This window comes from Hyla sarda, chromosome 1, assembly GCF_029499605.1.
Source record: "Hyla sarda isolate aHylSar1 chromosome 1, aHylSar1.hap1, whole genome shotgun sequence".
NCBI lineage: Eukaryota > Metazoa > Chordata > Amphibia > Anura > Hylidae > Hyla > Hyla sarda.
In genome coordinates this window covers 527,165,172-527,179,307 of record NC_079189.1, presented here as the reverse complement: position 1 = coordinate 527,179,307, position 14,136 = coordinate 527,165,172, and the positions used below count along the sequence as shown (strand labels likewise).

Here is a 14,136-nt window from a genome sequence, read left to right as displayed (position 1 = left end):
TTTAATTACACTCAAATATCTTAAAAGAAAAACGTAAAGCACATTTAACATAAATAAAGGGAAACTGATAGCGGCCTGGCACTATATAAAACAGTCCGATCCTCTTTAAGAAACTAGAAAGTCATTCAAGGAACATGAAAGCAGTCCGTTCCTGTTAGGAGAAAGAAAGTGTATGATAAGTGCTATGTGCTGGGAGCCAGCTCTGTGGCTTTTGATCCATGATCCTCTCTGAAAATGAACAGCAGAAGATCCAGCACTATTTCTTTGCAGCTTTATTGAAAACACAGCACACGGATAAAATCAGCCAAAACTCAGACGCGTTTCGAGCGCAAGCGCTCGAAACGCGTCTGAGTTTTGGCTGATTTTATCCGTGTGCTGTGTTTTCAATAAAGCTGCAAAGAAATAGTGCTGGATCTTCTGCTGTTCATTTTCATTGCTGGTGTTGGCTGGACACCGATCCGGGCACATTGCAGGGGATTGGAGAGCTGGTGCTTGTACGTGGACTGTGCTATGATCCTCTCTGAGGCTGTAAGTAGGGGAGAGAAAAGTTCAGCGGTACTGTGTACCTCTCTCCGTGAGACTCGTTGTCCTCCTCTCCTTCTTTGGATCTCTGTCGCTCCAGTCAGGGTCTCTGTTGGATTAACAGACGAAACAAGGGTAGCGATCTGATTGTTGGATCCAGTAACTGTGAGCGCGCAGTGGGTTGGCGTGGATCTGCGCTCTGTGATGATGCTGGATGGTCTTGCTGAGGTGATGCTGGTTTCTCTCTCCTAGAAGGTATCTTCCTCAGTAGTCATAATCTAACAGAGACCCTGACTATGGCTGGAGCGACGGAGATCCAAAGAAGGAGGACAACGAGTCTCACGGAGAGAGGTACACAGTACCGCTGAGCTTTTCTCTCCCCTACTTACAGCCTCAGAGAGGATCATGGATCAAAAGCCACAGAACTGGCTCCCAGCACATAGCGCTTATCATACCCTTTCTTTCTCCTAACAGGAACGGACTGCTTTCATGTTCCTTGAATGACTTTCTAGTTTCCTAAAGAGGATCGGACTGTTTTATATAGTGCCAGGCCGCTATCAGCCTCACTTTATATTTGTTAAATGTGCTTTACGTTTGTCTTTTAAGATATTTGAGTGTAATTAACTGCTTAATTTATTGGGAAGTCCCGCGCTAGAACTCTCTTTGCATTTTATTATAAATAAATTGTCTAACTTTTACCCACTTTTCTCTGTAATTCTCTTCTTTTCTTTTTACCTTATATCTAGTTTATACAATCACCTCACACACTCTAATAGCAGAATAGTCCTGCAGACTATCGCTTTCTGCATCAAATACTCTTCTACAAACATATAGGCGCTGTTCTCCACCTACTTTATCTCATTCAGTTTCCGGCCTATACATTGCAGGACATCGTTTGATTACACAGTATATGTCTACTGCTATTATAGTAGCCCTGATAATTATTACCATTGTCCCACAAACCAGGCGCATTAAACACAAAATACAGGATTACGGACACACCACATATCTATGAAACTCAGTATATTACCACTTTCCAGCATTTGCAATTTTAACCAACATTACTGCACCCATACATATTGACCTTGAGAATTTGTCAAACTCCTCTTTATCCTCCTAATACTATTATCCTGGGTGTAATTGGGATCACACCCTGACTAGAGTTCTCGATCACCTCAACAGATTGAGTACACCTCAAAACCCCTTTTTTTCCTATAAACAGGAATTTTACCTATATACTGAGCAAATGTTATGTATTTATCTAATCAATCATATTGGGGGAGATTTATAAAAACCTGTGCAGAAGAAAAGTTGACCAGTTGCCCATAGCAACCAATCAGATCGCTTCTTTCATTTTGCAGAGGCCTTGTTAAATGGGCACTGTCATGAAAACAAAAAATTGATTTGTTGTAGTACTTAAGTACTCCAACATATCTCTGATATAGTTTAATTAAAAAAAGTGATTTTAAAATAGTTTAAAATCACTTTTAAATTCGGCCACTAGGGGGTCGCCCTCCTAGTGGCCGAATGCATTCAGCAGTGACATCACAACTGAATTTCGACTCGTTGAAGCCTGGCAACAAGTCGAAATTCAATCACTGCTATGCTCGCTCCCGCCTGTCAATCAGACAGGCGGGAGCGAGCGCTTTGAAGGAAGAGGACGCGCGCAGGCTCGGGACAAGGTAAAGTATTATGTTCACTGTATTATCTATACTGTTCACCTATACAGTATGCCTCCAGTTTCCCCACTACAACTCCCAGTGGGCTGCGCGGCGGGGAGGGGGTACTCTGGGTGAACTAAGGGGGAGGGAGAGTAAGTTGAGCGGCGCCAAGGGGGACGGGGGGGGGACGGGGGTTCGGGCTGCGCGGCGGGGAGCGGTATGTGCTCCGGTGTTCACGTATACAGGGTGCCGCCAGTTGTTTCCCCACTACAACTCCCAGCATGCCCTGACAGCCAATAGATGTCAGGGCAAGCTGGGAGTTGCAGTGGGGAAACAGCTGGAGGCACCCTGTATAGGTGAACTACGGGCGGAAGTGTCGGCCCCAGCAGGCATCAGTGACGTGGTGCCTGCTGGGGAAGTCTGCCTGGTAGTGAGCATGCTACCAGGCAGACAAAAAAGCATTTTTAATATGTAAAAAAAAAAATTAAAGGCAGGGAAGGGGTTAGGGATAGATGGGTAATAGGCAGGGACAGAAAAAAAAAAGTGATGGTGGGAGCTACCCTTTAAAAATGAAAGAAGCAAGCTGATTGGTTGCTATGGGCAACTGGGCAACTTTCCCTTTGGACAGGTTTTGATAAATCTCCACCATTATGTTGTCTATACTACTCAAGTTATTTCAGTTGTGAAGCCTAGAGAAGCCAAATCCATTTTTTACAAAGACGAGGAAAAAAAAAAAAAAAAGCTGAAGTGTTTCTTAGAATTTTGTTCTGTGTCTACTACTTAAACCACTAGAGCAAAATAAGCACCAAATTCTATACATTGTTTCACCAGTTCGAATTGCTGCGAATGCAAGTGGCCATCTGAATTTGCCTGTGAAGTGATTTTTTTTTTTTAACGTTTCTCTTATTGCATATAGAGGTAATATTAAAAACACTCAGAAAGATTCAGGATTTAATGTGTTAATTTAATATAACTATGCAGATAATTCAAGATATATTACCTGTTTCTTTCCCATAAAACTCACTGATGATCTGAAACGCCTGACTGTATTCAAAATGATCTTTGTCCCTTTTTTCAATTCTTATTCGGTCATCATCCCGTAGGCTGGAAAAAAAGGGAAAAAATATATGTTAAAAATTATTTTTTTTTTAAAATCAACAGCAGAAGGAAGCACTGTGGTTTCTCACGTTACAATGGCCTCACGGCTCCAATCCTGAGCTGCTGTAACTTGACACGGAGGATTTGCGGTGCATATGATTATCTTGGAAATCCCGTCAATAAGCATTTCACTGATAAACCTTCTGTATTACTGAAGTGCGTGAACTGGTTGGCTGCCTTGTAGCGCCTCTCTACAATACAGTGTGGTATTACATGACCTGTACTGCTCTTTATCTGTGCCGGGATAAGCAGCTATTTGGGATGGCAGCTCCAATATATTTTTCTGGTACTCTGGGTCTACTGTACTGTACCAAGCAGCTTCTGACCGAAACATAGAAAGTGATCTCCAGCTTCCAGCAGCTCTCTGCTTTTTTATTAGGGGCACTCAGGAACCTCCTTTCATATAGTTGTGGGGGTCCTGGTGATCAGACCCTCACTGAGTGATAAATGCTTTTAATGGTAAAACACCTCTGAGGGACCAATGTGTCATCCAACAGTTAGAGAAAAAAATATATTAAAGGAGTTGTCCGAGATTACAAAAATGCTGCATCTTTTTTTTTTTTGTTGCAAAAACAGCACCACTCTTGTCCACAGGTTGTGTGTAGTACTGCAGCTCAGTCCTATTCACTTCAATGGAGCTAAGCTGCAATACCTGACAACACCTGTGGACAAGAGTGGTGCTGTTTTTACATAAAAGAAGCAGCGTTTTTTGAATCCTTTGCTACTCCTTTAAACTTGCAGGGAAATTATTCTACTACTCACAAAAGGCAATAATTGCTACAATAGGCTAGACATGATTTCACTTTCTATAGATCAGTGTTTCACAAGCAGTGCACCCTGGATAGCCTTTGGCAGGTCAAGGAAGTGTTGTAATCTGGTGGAGACATTCCTTGGGGGAGCATTAGCCAAATGAAAAAATGTTGGTAGCCCTACCATGGAAGGCAACAGCTGTGAGTATCCCTCGTATTACTACTAGGGGTTACCGACTGTCCTATGTGATGGCCCCCCATATCATCACACCAACAGTTGGAGCAGTCTGCCAGTCCACAGCAAAGGCAGGATTAAACCCTTCATCACAAGGCCTCCATGCTCAAACACAACCTGGATTCATTGCTTAAGACTCAATGGTTCCAATCCATAGCAGTCCAGGTGTCTCATTCATAATACCACTACAAACGAAGGTTAGGGTGGCTGGCTGTCAATTGCACAACACATAAGGGTCACGGAAACTGTGGGATGCTTGTGCTTGTCAGCAGATCATACTAGTGGCCTGTCCGGGCCATCTGAAGCCTGTTCATCAAGTGTGCCTCTAACGTTCATCATGTGTGCTCCCAACATCTAGGTCAGAATGGCTTATGTGGCAGGCAATTTGTCAAAATGATCATACTGCTGCTCTTAGTCTAATGATTTCTTTGTGCCCTCTCAAAATCTGTTAACTGGGCAAAGTGTCTTCAAGTATGTTGTAGAGGCACATCTAGCAGTCAGCAATCACTTACCAAGTGGTATACTACACATAAGTAGCCTCCGAGAGCCTTTTTAGGGTACGTTCACACGCGTGGATTTTTGCAGCGTATTTAGCTGCTGATCTGCTGGTGATGGCTCCGCTCTATGCTGGCTTTACATGTGCCTGCTGATAGCGGCAATACGCCGCTACCAGCAGACACAGTGCAGCGATGTGCGCGGCGTACTCGCACATCGCGGCCGCTCTCCCTGCTCTGAGCTAGGCAGAGAGCTCCCGCGATGCGCGAGTATACTGCGACTCGCACATCACAGTGTGTCTGCTGGTAGCGGCGTATTGCCACTACCAGCAGGCACATGTAAAGCCAGCATAGAGCGGAGCCATCACCAGCGGATCTGCAGCGTAAAATAAGCTGTAAATCCGCGCATGTGAACGTACCCTTATAAGGCACCGGAGAAGCACTTTTATGCATTCTTGTGGCAAGACCTAGTGTCTATTCAGACCCGACTTGTGATCATTTACATATTTGACATAACTGCATGGCGTTTTGTGCAGCAATCTGACCTTTCTATCTTGGTGCATTATTTTTCTCTCTTGTACATTAGCTAGTTTAAAGGGTTACTCCAGTGGAAAACTTTTTTTTTTTATCAACTGGTGCCAGAAAGTTAAACAGATTTGTAAATTACTTCTATTAAAAAATCTTAATCGTTCCAGTACTTATTAGCAGCTTTATGCTACAGAGGAAATTATTTACTTTTTGGAACACAGAGCTGTCTGCTGACATCGTGACCACAGTGCTCTCTGCTGACATCTCTGTCCATTTTAAGAACTGTCCAGAGAAGGAGAAAATCCCCATAGCAAACATATGCTGCTCTGGACAGTTCCTAAAATGGACAGAGATGTCAGGAGAGAGCACTGTGCTCATGATGCCAGCAGAGAGCTCTGTGTTCCAAAAAGAAAACCATTTCCAATGTAGTATTCAGCAGCTAATAAGTACTGGAAGGATTAAGATTTTTAATAGAAGTAATTTACAAATCTGTTTAACTTTCTGGCACCAGTTGATTTAAAAATAAAATAAAAAAAATACAGTTTTCCACCGAAGTACCCCTTTAGTGCTGGAATTAACCAAACTACTGAACTAAAACTATTAACCTGTTCCATCATTCCAACCAGCAAGCTGCAATTTTGTTACAGATTTCAATGGAGGGCTGTGGTTACAAAATATTAACCCAATAGGCCCCGGGGTTGGCAGCTGGGAAAGGTCATGTGGAATTTCTCCATCTTATGAGCATTTGTTGCTGCTCAATATTATTCGGCTGCTAAGAACCATAGGTGGGTTTAGTGATAGCAAAGAAAGGCAATTGTATTAACTCCTTCTGTTTTCTACCTAATCACTTTATTTAATCTGTAGGTAACATTTTAGAAAACATTGTCAAGTTTTCAATGAGGTTGGCAGTAATAGCTGCCCGCAGGGGGGACACACCATGGGGTCAGGACATCTTTAGCCGAATTGTGTTCTATTAACAGACAATTCTCCGCATGAACCCGGAGATGTCATTTTCTTATTAACACTGAGAACATCCAGTGTGTACAACACTAAGGCCTGGAACCTGGGTAACAAGACTCCAAGCTGATATTAGGGCTCAGGGGAGAAGGCGCATCCTGTATAACACCTCTGTTACATCTCACTTAGTCTTAGACCTGTATTCACATAAATACAATGCAACGAGAATCAATATCCCCTCATAGTGGAGAAACAGCAGAGATCAATGGTCGGGAAACATTCAATCCAGCAAACAAAGCCAGCGCTGGCATCTCTGCCATATTCCCACACCAAGTCTACAGCAGAACTGCTAGCTGCGCTGTTTAATGGAGTACAACACGTGCACTACACGTCCCATTGGAAAGTATCACGACACACAACGGGTGCCATTAAATTTAGCTATGAAAATAATTATAATAATAACCTTTATTTGTACAGTGCTAATACATTCTAGTCATTTTAACTTTCAGAACAGGTTGTTATGGAGAGACAAAAGGGGAAAAGAACCTGCCAATAAGATCTTACAATCTAACAGAACAGGTAGAAAGTTGAGATTATGACAAATGAACCAGTCAAGTTGTATGAACAACAGAGGAAAACAAGGTTGAAGCACTTCCAGTGTTTGGCCAAGACAGCTATAGAGTGCACATAGTCAAATAACTGTCGGTATTCCAATTTTACATGACCATCCCATAGAAAATATTCAATGCAGACTGGTTATAGTAAAGCTTGAAGTAGGAAAAAGTCTGTGGTGTGAGGACCCCTCATCGCTCTGCTAGATCGGGGTAGGGTCAGTATTCCACCTTTTTGTGCCCTCCACCCCTGGACACAGGCATGCTAAAAAACATGCATTGGGGTGGCATCATCTCAGGCTCAACACTGCGTTTTCATCATGGATCCGTATTTCTAAACATTCTCCTTGGTTGTTTGGTATGAAACATATGGTCCATGGGGGAGATTTATCAAAACCTGTGCAGAGATAAAATCACCCAGTTGCCCATAGCAACCAGATAGCTTCTTTCATTTTTAACAAGGCCACTGCAAAGTGAAAGTAGCAATCTGATTGGTTTCTATGGGCAACTGGGCAACTTTTCCCCTGCACTGGTTTTGATAAATCTCCTCCCATATGTACAAAACCTCTAAGCCAGTGGTTCTTAACCTGGGTTCGATCGAACCCCAGGGGCTCGGTGAGTCAGTCCTGGGGGTTCGGCGGGGGAGGTCGCAACAGGACAGGCAAACCAAGCAATTGCTTGGGGCCCCGAGCAGAGCTGGTGTTTGCCCGTTCCCCCATCACTATTAACTCCCTGCGGCCCCGCGTTAAGTTTAAAAATGCAGGGCCGCCAAGACATAGCGCACACCGGGACGTCACTGACGTCCCGTGCCTGTGCCCATGGAAACGAAGGCGCCGAGGACCGGAGGATGGAGAAGAAGGAAGACACGTGCTGGCCAGCTTGGTAAGTGACCAGCGGCACGTCATCTTCGGTGCTCCGACCACCGGACCCGAGACCTACTGCTATAGCCGGAGAGGTGGTCGGAGCACTGTATATGGCTAGAGGCTGTATGTCTGTGGGGGAACACTGCCTACATTAGTGGTCTTCAACCTGTGGACCTCCAGACGTTGCAAAACTACAACTCCCAGCATGCCCGGACAGCCAACGGCTGTCCGGGCATGCTGGGAGTTGTAGTTTTGCAACATCTGGAGGTCCAAAGGTTGAAGACCACTGGCCTACATAATGTGGGGGAACACTGCCTGCCTAATGTGGGGGAACACTGCCTGCCTAATGTGGGGGAACACTGCCTGCCTAATGTGGGGGAACACTGCCTGCCTAATGTGGGGGAACACTGCCTGCCGAATGTGGGGGAACATTGCCTGCCTAATGTGGGGGAACACTGCCTGCGCCTAATGTGTTCATTTTGTGCACCTATGTATAAATATATACTTAAATATATACCTCCTATGTTTTGAATTTGAAAAAATTATATTTTATTTTTCCAATTAAGAGGGGTTAGCAGCTAATAAGTACAGGAAGGATTAAGATTTTTTAATAGAAGTAATTTACAAATGTTTAACTTTCTGCCACCAGTTGATTTAAAAGAAAAAAGGTTTGCACCGGAGTACCCCTTTAAAGAGACTTTATACATCTTTGCATTTAGTCCCTCTGTGTTTGGTGGTTGTATACCTTTAACATAGCAATGATTCAGTGCAGATGGGTCATAAAAATCCTTCTGAAGTAGAGGAGTCTGTGGTGTGAAACCCCTAAGGCTAGGTTCACACTACAGAATCCCCGGCCAGAAAAACTCCAGCTGGAGATTCCTTATAGACTTTAATGGCTGCGGAGAAGATTCTGCTGTAATGAAGAAAACTGCATCCCTGTAGCCTAATGCGACTTGTGCAGTGATTGGCTCACCCTCCACACACCCTTGGCTACAGGAACATAGTTTTATTCTACATAGTTTCGCTCCCTCCCTGCTACCCTCTCTCATGAGGACAAGATGAGAGCTCCAAAGCCTGTCTACTACCCACCTGTGCCACACAGCTACCACGTGCCCGCTACTTGTTGCAAGACTACAACTCCCAGCATGCCCCTATAGTGAGGACATGATGGGGGTTGTGGTGTTGCAACAGCTAGTGGACGGATGGTAGATGTGCAGCGCGGGAGAGTGATAGATTTTTGTCGCAGGCGGGTGGCACATTTTTGTTGTGAGCGGAACTTAGATGTGTGGCGCAGGTGGAAGAAAAGCTGTGGAGCGCTCGTCTGGCTGCACTCCATAATCTGTCTAAGCGACAGAGAGATGTGTGGAGAAACTGTGTCTCCATCCCCGTGAGAGAGGGTAGAGAGGATGGAGTGAGAGGGAGCAAGGATGGGGAGAAGGAAACTGTGTCCCTGTAGCTGAGGGTGTGCGCGCCCCAGCCAATCAATGCACAAGTCCCATAAGGCTACCGGGACACAGTTTTCTTCATTACACCAGCTTAACAATGAACAAGACCATTCTTTTGGCGGCAGCATTTTAGGGGTGGAACATTTTCCACTGAAATTCCGTAGTGTGTGCACTGTGTAGTAGAATCACATTACCAGCCACTAGATTCTGCTGCATCGGAATTTCAGACTGAAATTCCATAGTGTGAACATAGCCTAACAGTTCTGCTAGCTAAGGGTTGAGTAGATGATACACATAAATAACTCAAGTGCAATATAGCTGGCCATACTATCTGATAATAGTACATTCACACCTGCGAAATGTTATATAACACACACCTATTTTCTTACTAACTTCATGTCAGAAATCTGAGGCTTATGGTAAGATTTTGGCTGTGGATAGCACAGGGGTTAGCCCCATCCAATTACATTCTCTGTGCACAACTCATTAGAATAGTTAACATGCTATTTATTCATACAGATGTTGCAAAAATGTTCTGTAGAAAAGGAATAGGGTTCATGTCTAAGATGCATATTGTCACTAGACACAGAATTTGTGACAAAATGTGTATCAAATAAATAATGTGTGAACATAGCCTTAAAGTGTAACTGTCGTTTGGTAAAACTATTGACATGATGTCCAGAGATCCACTAAGATCATGAGTTCTAAGCCGGTGTAGTGCGTGGCAGCGTGCTTCATTGCCTGGACAATTGCTCCATCTGATTTATTCACTTTTTTGAAGTCTATGTGAAGAAGTCGGGTTTGATTGACAGCACGCGTTGATGCTTTACCAGCTTATAACTCGCGATCACAATGGGCCTCAGCACCAAGATCCAGTGCGATCTAAACTTTGGATTTGTCTGGATGACATGTCAAAAGTTTTTCCAAATAACACTAACGCTTTTAAGTGCATGGTTAACTTTTTACTGTTTCTTTACAAGATAATGTATCAACAAGTAAAATTATTGAATATATTAGAAGCACTGCAGACCTCTATGACCATGTACAAAACAAGGCCATATTTTATTACTTTCATTATTACACTTGCCTGTGATCTTGACAATTCTACTAGGTACTACTGGAGCTGAGCGCCTGAAACATTGTAGGGACAATTGTTTTTTCTACAATAAATTACTGCATAGTACAAAGCTTGACAAAAAGAAAACTATTTACAGAATGAACAGTAACTCATCTGACCAAGCTTATGCATAAATTTAGCCAGAAAAAAGGAGATTTTTTTAATGCTTACCGTAAAATCTCTTTCTCGATGGATCCATTGGGGGACACAGACCATGGGTGTATGCTGCTGTCTCTAGGAGGTATGACACTATGGCAACAAAAAAGTCGTCTCCTCCCAGCAGGATCCTCCAGGCCCTGAGCTAATCAGTTTTAGTACCAGAGCAATAGGAGAGGACCGACAGGTCAAGGAAAAAACACAAACTGTCCGAGAACCAGAAGAAAAAGTATAACTGAACACACCCTCGGACAGAGAACCAAAGAGAAACCCAAAAAGGGCGGGAGCTGTGTCCCCCAATGGATCCTTCGAGAAAGAGATTTCTCCTTTTCTCTATCGGCTCCATTTGGGGACACAGACCATGGGACGTACCAAAGCTGTCCCTCGGGTGGGCAGATAATTAGTCAGGCAGATGGCTGTCCCACTGCCGCCTGCAGCACTTTACGGCCAAGACTAGCATCAGCCCATGCGAAAGTATGAACCCGGTAGAACCTCGAGAAGGTGTGCAAAGACGACCAAGTAGCCGCCTTGCAAATCTGCGAGGCCGAGGCTTTGTTCTGGAGAGCCCAGGATGTCCCAACAGAATGGGTAGAATGAGCCACAACCCTGAAGGGAGGAATCTTCCCCCTACAGCGATAGGCTTCCAAAATGGCAGACCGGATCCACCGAGAAATGGTGGCCTTGGAAGCAGGTTGTCCCTGACGATGACCTTCGGTAAGGACGAAAAAGGAATCACACTGACGAAACGAAGAAGTGATAGAGAGGTAAGACCTAACAGCCCGAACCACATCCAGTTTGTGGAGTAAACGCTCCTTAGGATGAGAAGGAGCGGGACAAAAGGACGGAAGGACAATGTCCTCATTGAGATGAAAGGCAAAAAGGAAGGATCTGGCCGGAAGACAACCTTGTCCTGGTGAATCACCAGAAACGGAGAACGGCAGGAGAGAGCTGCCAATTCAGACACTCTCTGAATGGAGGTGATAGCAACAAGAAACACCACTTTCCAAGAAAGGAGGTGCAGGGACACCTCCCTAAGGGGTTCAAAAGGTTCACCTTGGAGGACACCCAGAACCAAGGTGACCGAGAAGGTGACTGAGAGACAACCCCAGTTCCAATCCCGACTGCAAGAAGGAGAGAAGACGGGGACAGAAAAAGCAACAGGAGACAAGACCTGAGCTTCACACCAACGAAAATAAGACCGCCAGGCATGGTGGTAAATTTTCGCCGAGGAGGGCTTACGAGCCCTGAGCATAGTGCGAATGACTTGGGAAGAGAAACCGCGGGCTCTCAAAACCGCGGTCTCAACCGCCACGCCGTCAAATGCAGCGTCTGTAAATTGGGGTGGCAAAGAGGACCCTGAGACAGCAGATCCAGACGAAGTGGAAGGCGCAGCAGAGCGTCGTCCAGGAGCCTGACCACGTCGGCGTACCACGACCTTCGGGCCAATCTGGAGCTACCAGTATGGCAGGAACGTCCTCCGCTTTGAGCTTCCTCAGAACCCTGGGAAGGAGCGGAAGGGGAGGGAACAGATAGGGCAGAGCAAACCCCGCCCAAGGAATCACTAGGGCGTCCACGGCTAGAGCCAGGGGGGTCCCAAGACTTTGACACAAATGGAAGGATCTTCCGATTGTGCCAAGACGCGAAGAGGTCCACGTCTGGAATGCCCCAGAGGTCTCAGATCTGCGCGAAGACCTCTAGATGTAGGGACCACTCGCCAGGGTCGGCTGAGGACCGGCTGAGGATGTCCGCTTCCCAGTTGAGCTTACCCGGAATATGAATCGCCAAAATGGCCGGAACCTTGTTTTACGCCCAGATGAGAATCTTTGTCACCTCAGCCATGGCTGCCGAGCTGCGAGTGCCGCCTTGCCGATTTATGTACGCTACGGCCGTGGCGTTGTCCGACTGGACGCGGACAGGGCGGGACTGAAGCAGGGACTCCCAATGAAGAAGACAAAGAAGAATCGCCCTCAGTTCCAAGATGTTTATCAGAAGAAGGGCTTCCCGGGGAGACCAGAGGCTTGAACCGTCCAGTCCCTGAACACACCGCCCCAGCCCGACAGACTGGCATCCATTGTAAATACCTGCCCGTGGAGGGGAAGAAATGATCGCCCCTGAAGAAGAAGGGGGGAGCAGAGCCACCAGAGCAGAGACTGATGGATCTGACGAGGGAAAGGAATTTTGAGATCGAGAGACAGAGGAGATCTGTCCCATCGAGAGAGAATCGCCAGTTGAAGGGGGCAGTAATGAAACTGGGCAAAGGGTACGGCCTCCATGGCCGCTACCATCCGACCCAAGACTTCCATGCAAATGCGGATGGAAACTGGGACCTGGGCCCGAAGGGAGCGGACTCCTGACAGGAGAGTCAGACGTTTGTCTGGCGGAAGGCAAATCCGGGCAGAGGCCGTGTTGAATTGAAGTCCCAAGAAGATCAGAGACTGGATGGGAGAGAGGACAGACTTGTCCCGGTTGACCATCCACCCGAAGCGATCCAGGGTCTGGAGAGTGAGATCCACATTCTCAAGGGTCTGGACTCTGGTGGCAGCCTTGATGAGAAGATCGTCCAGGTAAGGGATCACTGAGACACCTCTCGACCGCAACAGGGCTATCGCTGGCGCAAGGATCTTGGTAAAGACCCGAGGAGCAGTGGCCAGACCAAAGGGGAGGGCTACAAATTGAAAATGCCTCTCCGGAACCGCAAAGCGGAGGTACCGTTGATGGCCAGGAAATATTGGAACATGGAGGTAGGCATCTTTGATGTCCACCGAAGAAAGAAACTCCCCTTGTTCCATGGATACCACTACCAAACGGAGAGATTCCATTCGGAAGTGATGGATGAGAAGATAGAGATGCTTGAGGTCCAGGATTGGCCTCACAGAACCGCCCTTCTTGGGGACCACAAAAAGATTGGAATAGAAACCCCGAAAACGTTCCGCTGGAGGAACGGGAACAATAACTCCCTGGAGAAGCAGGGACTGGAGAGCCTCCCGAAACTGCTTCGCCAGAGAAGGTGACCGAGGGGGCCCAGGACTGAAAAAAACGATCCCTCGGGAGGGAGGCATTTTCGATTCAGTATCAGAAAGTCCCCAGCTTTAGAGCATTGGAGAACCAAAGCAGACAGATCCTCTGGGGGGGATCCCGCCTGGATACCCTGACAGAGTTTTGAGCACCACACCGATCAGGCCTTGGACACCCATGCCCAGGCGAAGGTGGGAAGCAGAGAAGAGCCTGCTGCTTCAGAGGCAAACTTCGCTAAGGACTCCACCTTCTTTTCCGTCGAATCCTTGAAAGCAGCCGCATCTGCTAGCGGCAGTGTAGTAGCCTTAGAGAGGCGGGAAATTGGTGGATCCACCAAGGGAGGGGAAACCACCTTAGAGACAAGGTCCTTGTCGAATGTGTAACGCACCTGAACCTTCTTCATTCCCGGGAACCTCTTGTCCGGATGTTTCCATGCAGATTCTAGAAGGGTGGTTTAGCACGATGAAAGGATACTTCAGGAGTCAAGTCTGAAGATCCTGGGTCCTTTAAGTGAAAGGTGTCTCTTATGGCCGCAACCAATGAGTTCACCGTTTCAACTGTATCCGAGCGGTCCTCTGAGTCAGATGCCAATTTGGAAGCCTCATCCGCCAGTTCACCAGGAGAA

General features: G+C 46.2%; 2 protein-coding genes across 7 annotated transcripts in view; one reads left to right on the top strand and one right to left on the bottom strand.

Moving 5' to 3' along the window:
- Positions 1-14,136, top strand: part of DHFR (dihydrofolate reductase) — a 268,430-nt gene that overhangs the window by 151,577 nt on the left and 102,717 nt on the right. The gene's annotated exons all lie outside the window — the stretch shown is intronic.
- MSH3 (mutS homolog 3) overlaps positions 1-14,136 on the bottom strand; it is a 193,778-nt gene that overhangs the window by 117,985 nt on the left and 61,657 nt on the right. For all 5 annotated transcript variants that reach the window (XM_056539388.1, XM_056539377.1, XM_056539398.1 and 2 more), the window contains one exon: positions 3,184-3,287. In XM_056539388.1, the coding sequence (XP_056395363.1) occupies positions 3,184-3,287 (104 nt within the window). The remainder of the gene's footprint in view (positions 1-3,183; positions 3,288-14,136) is intronic.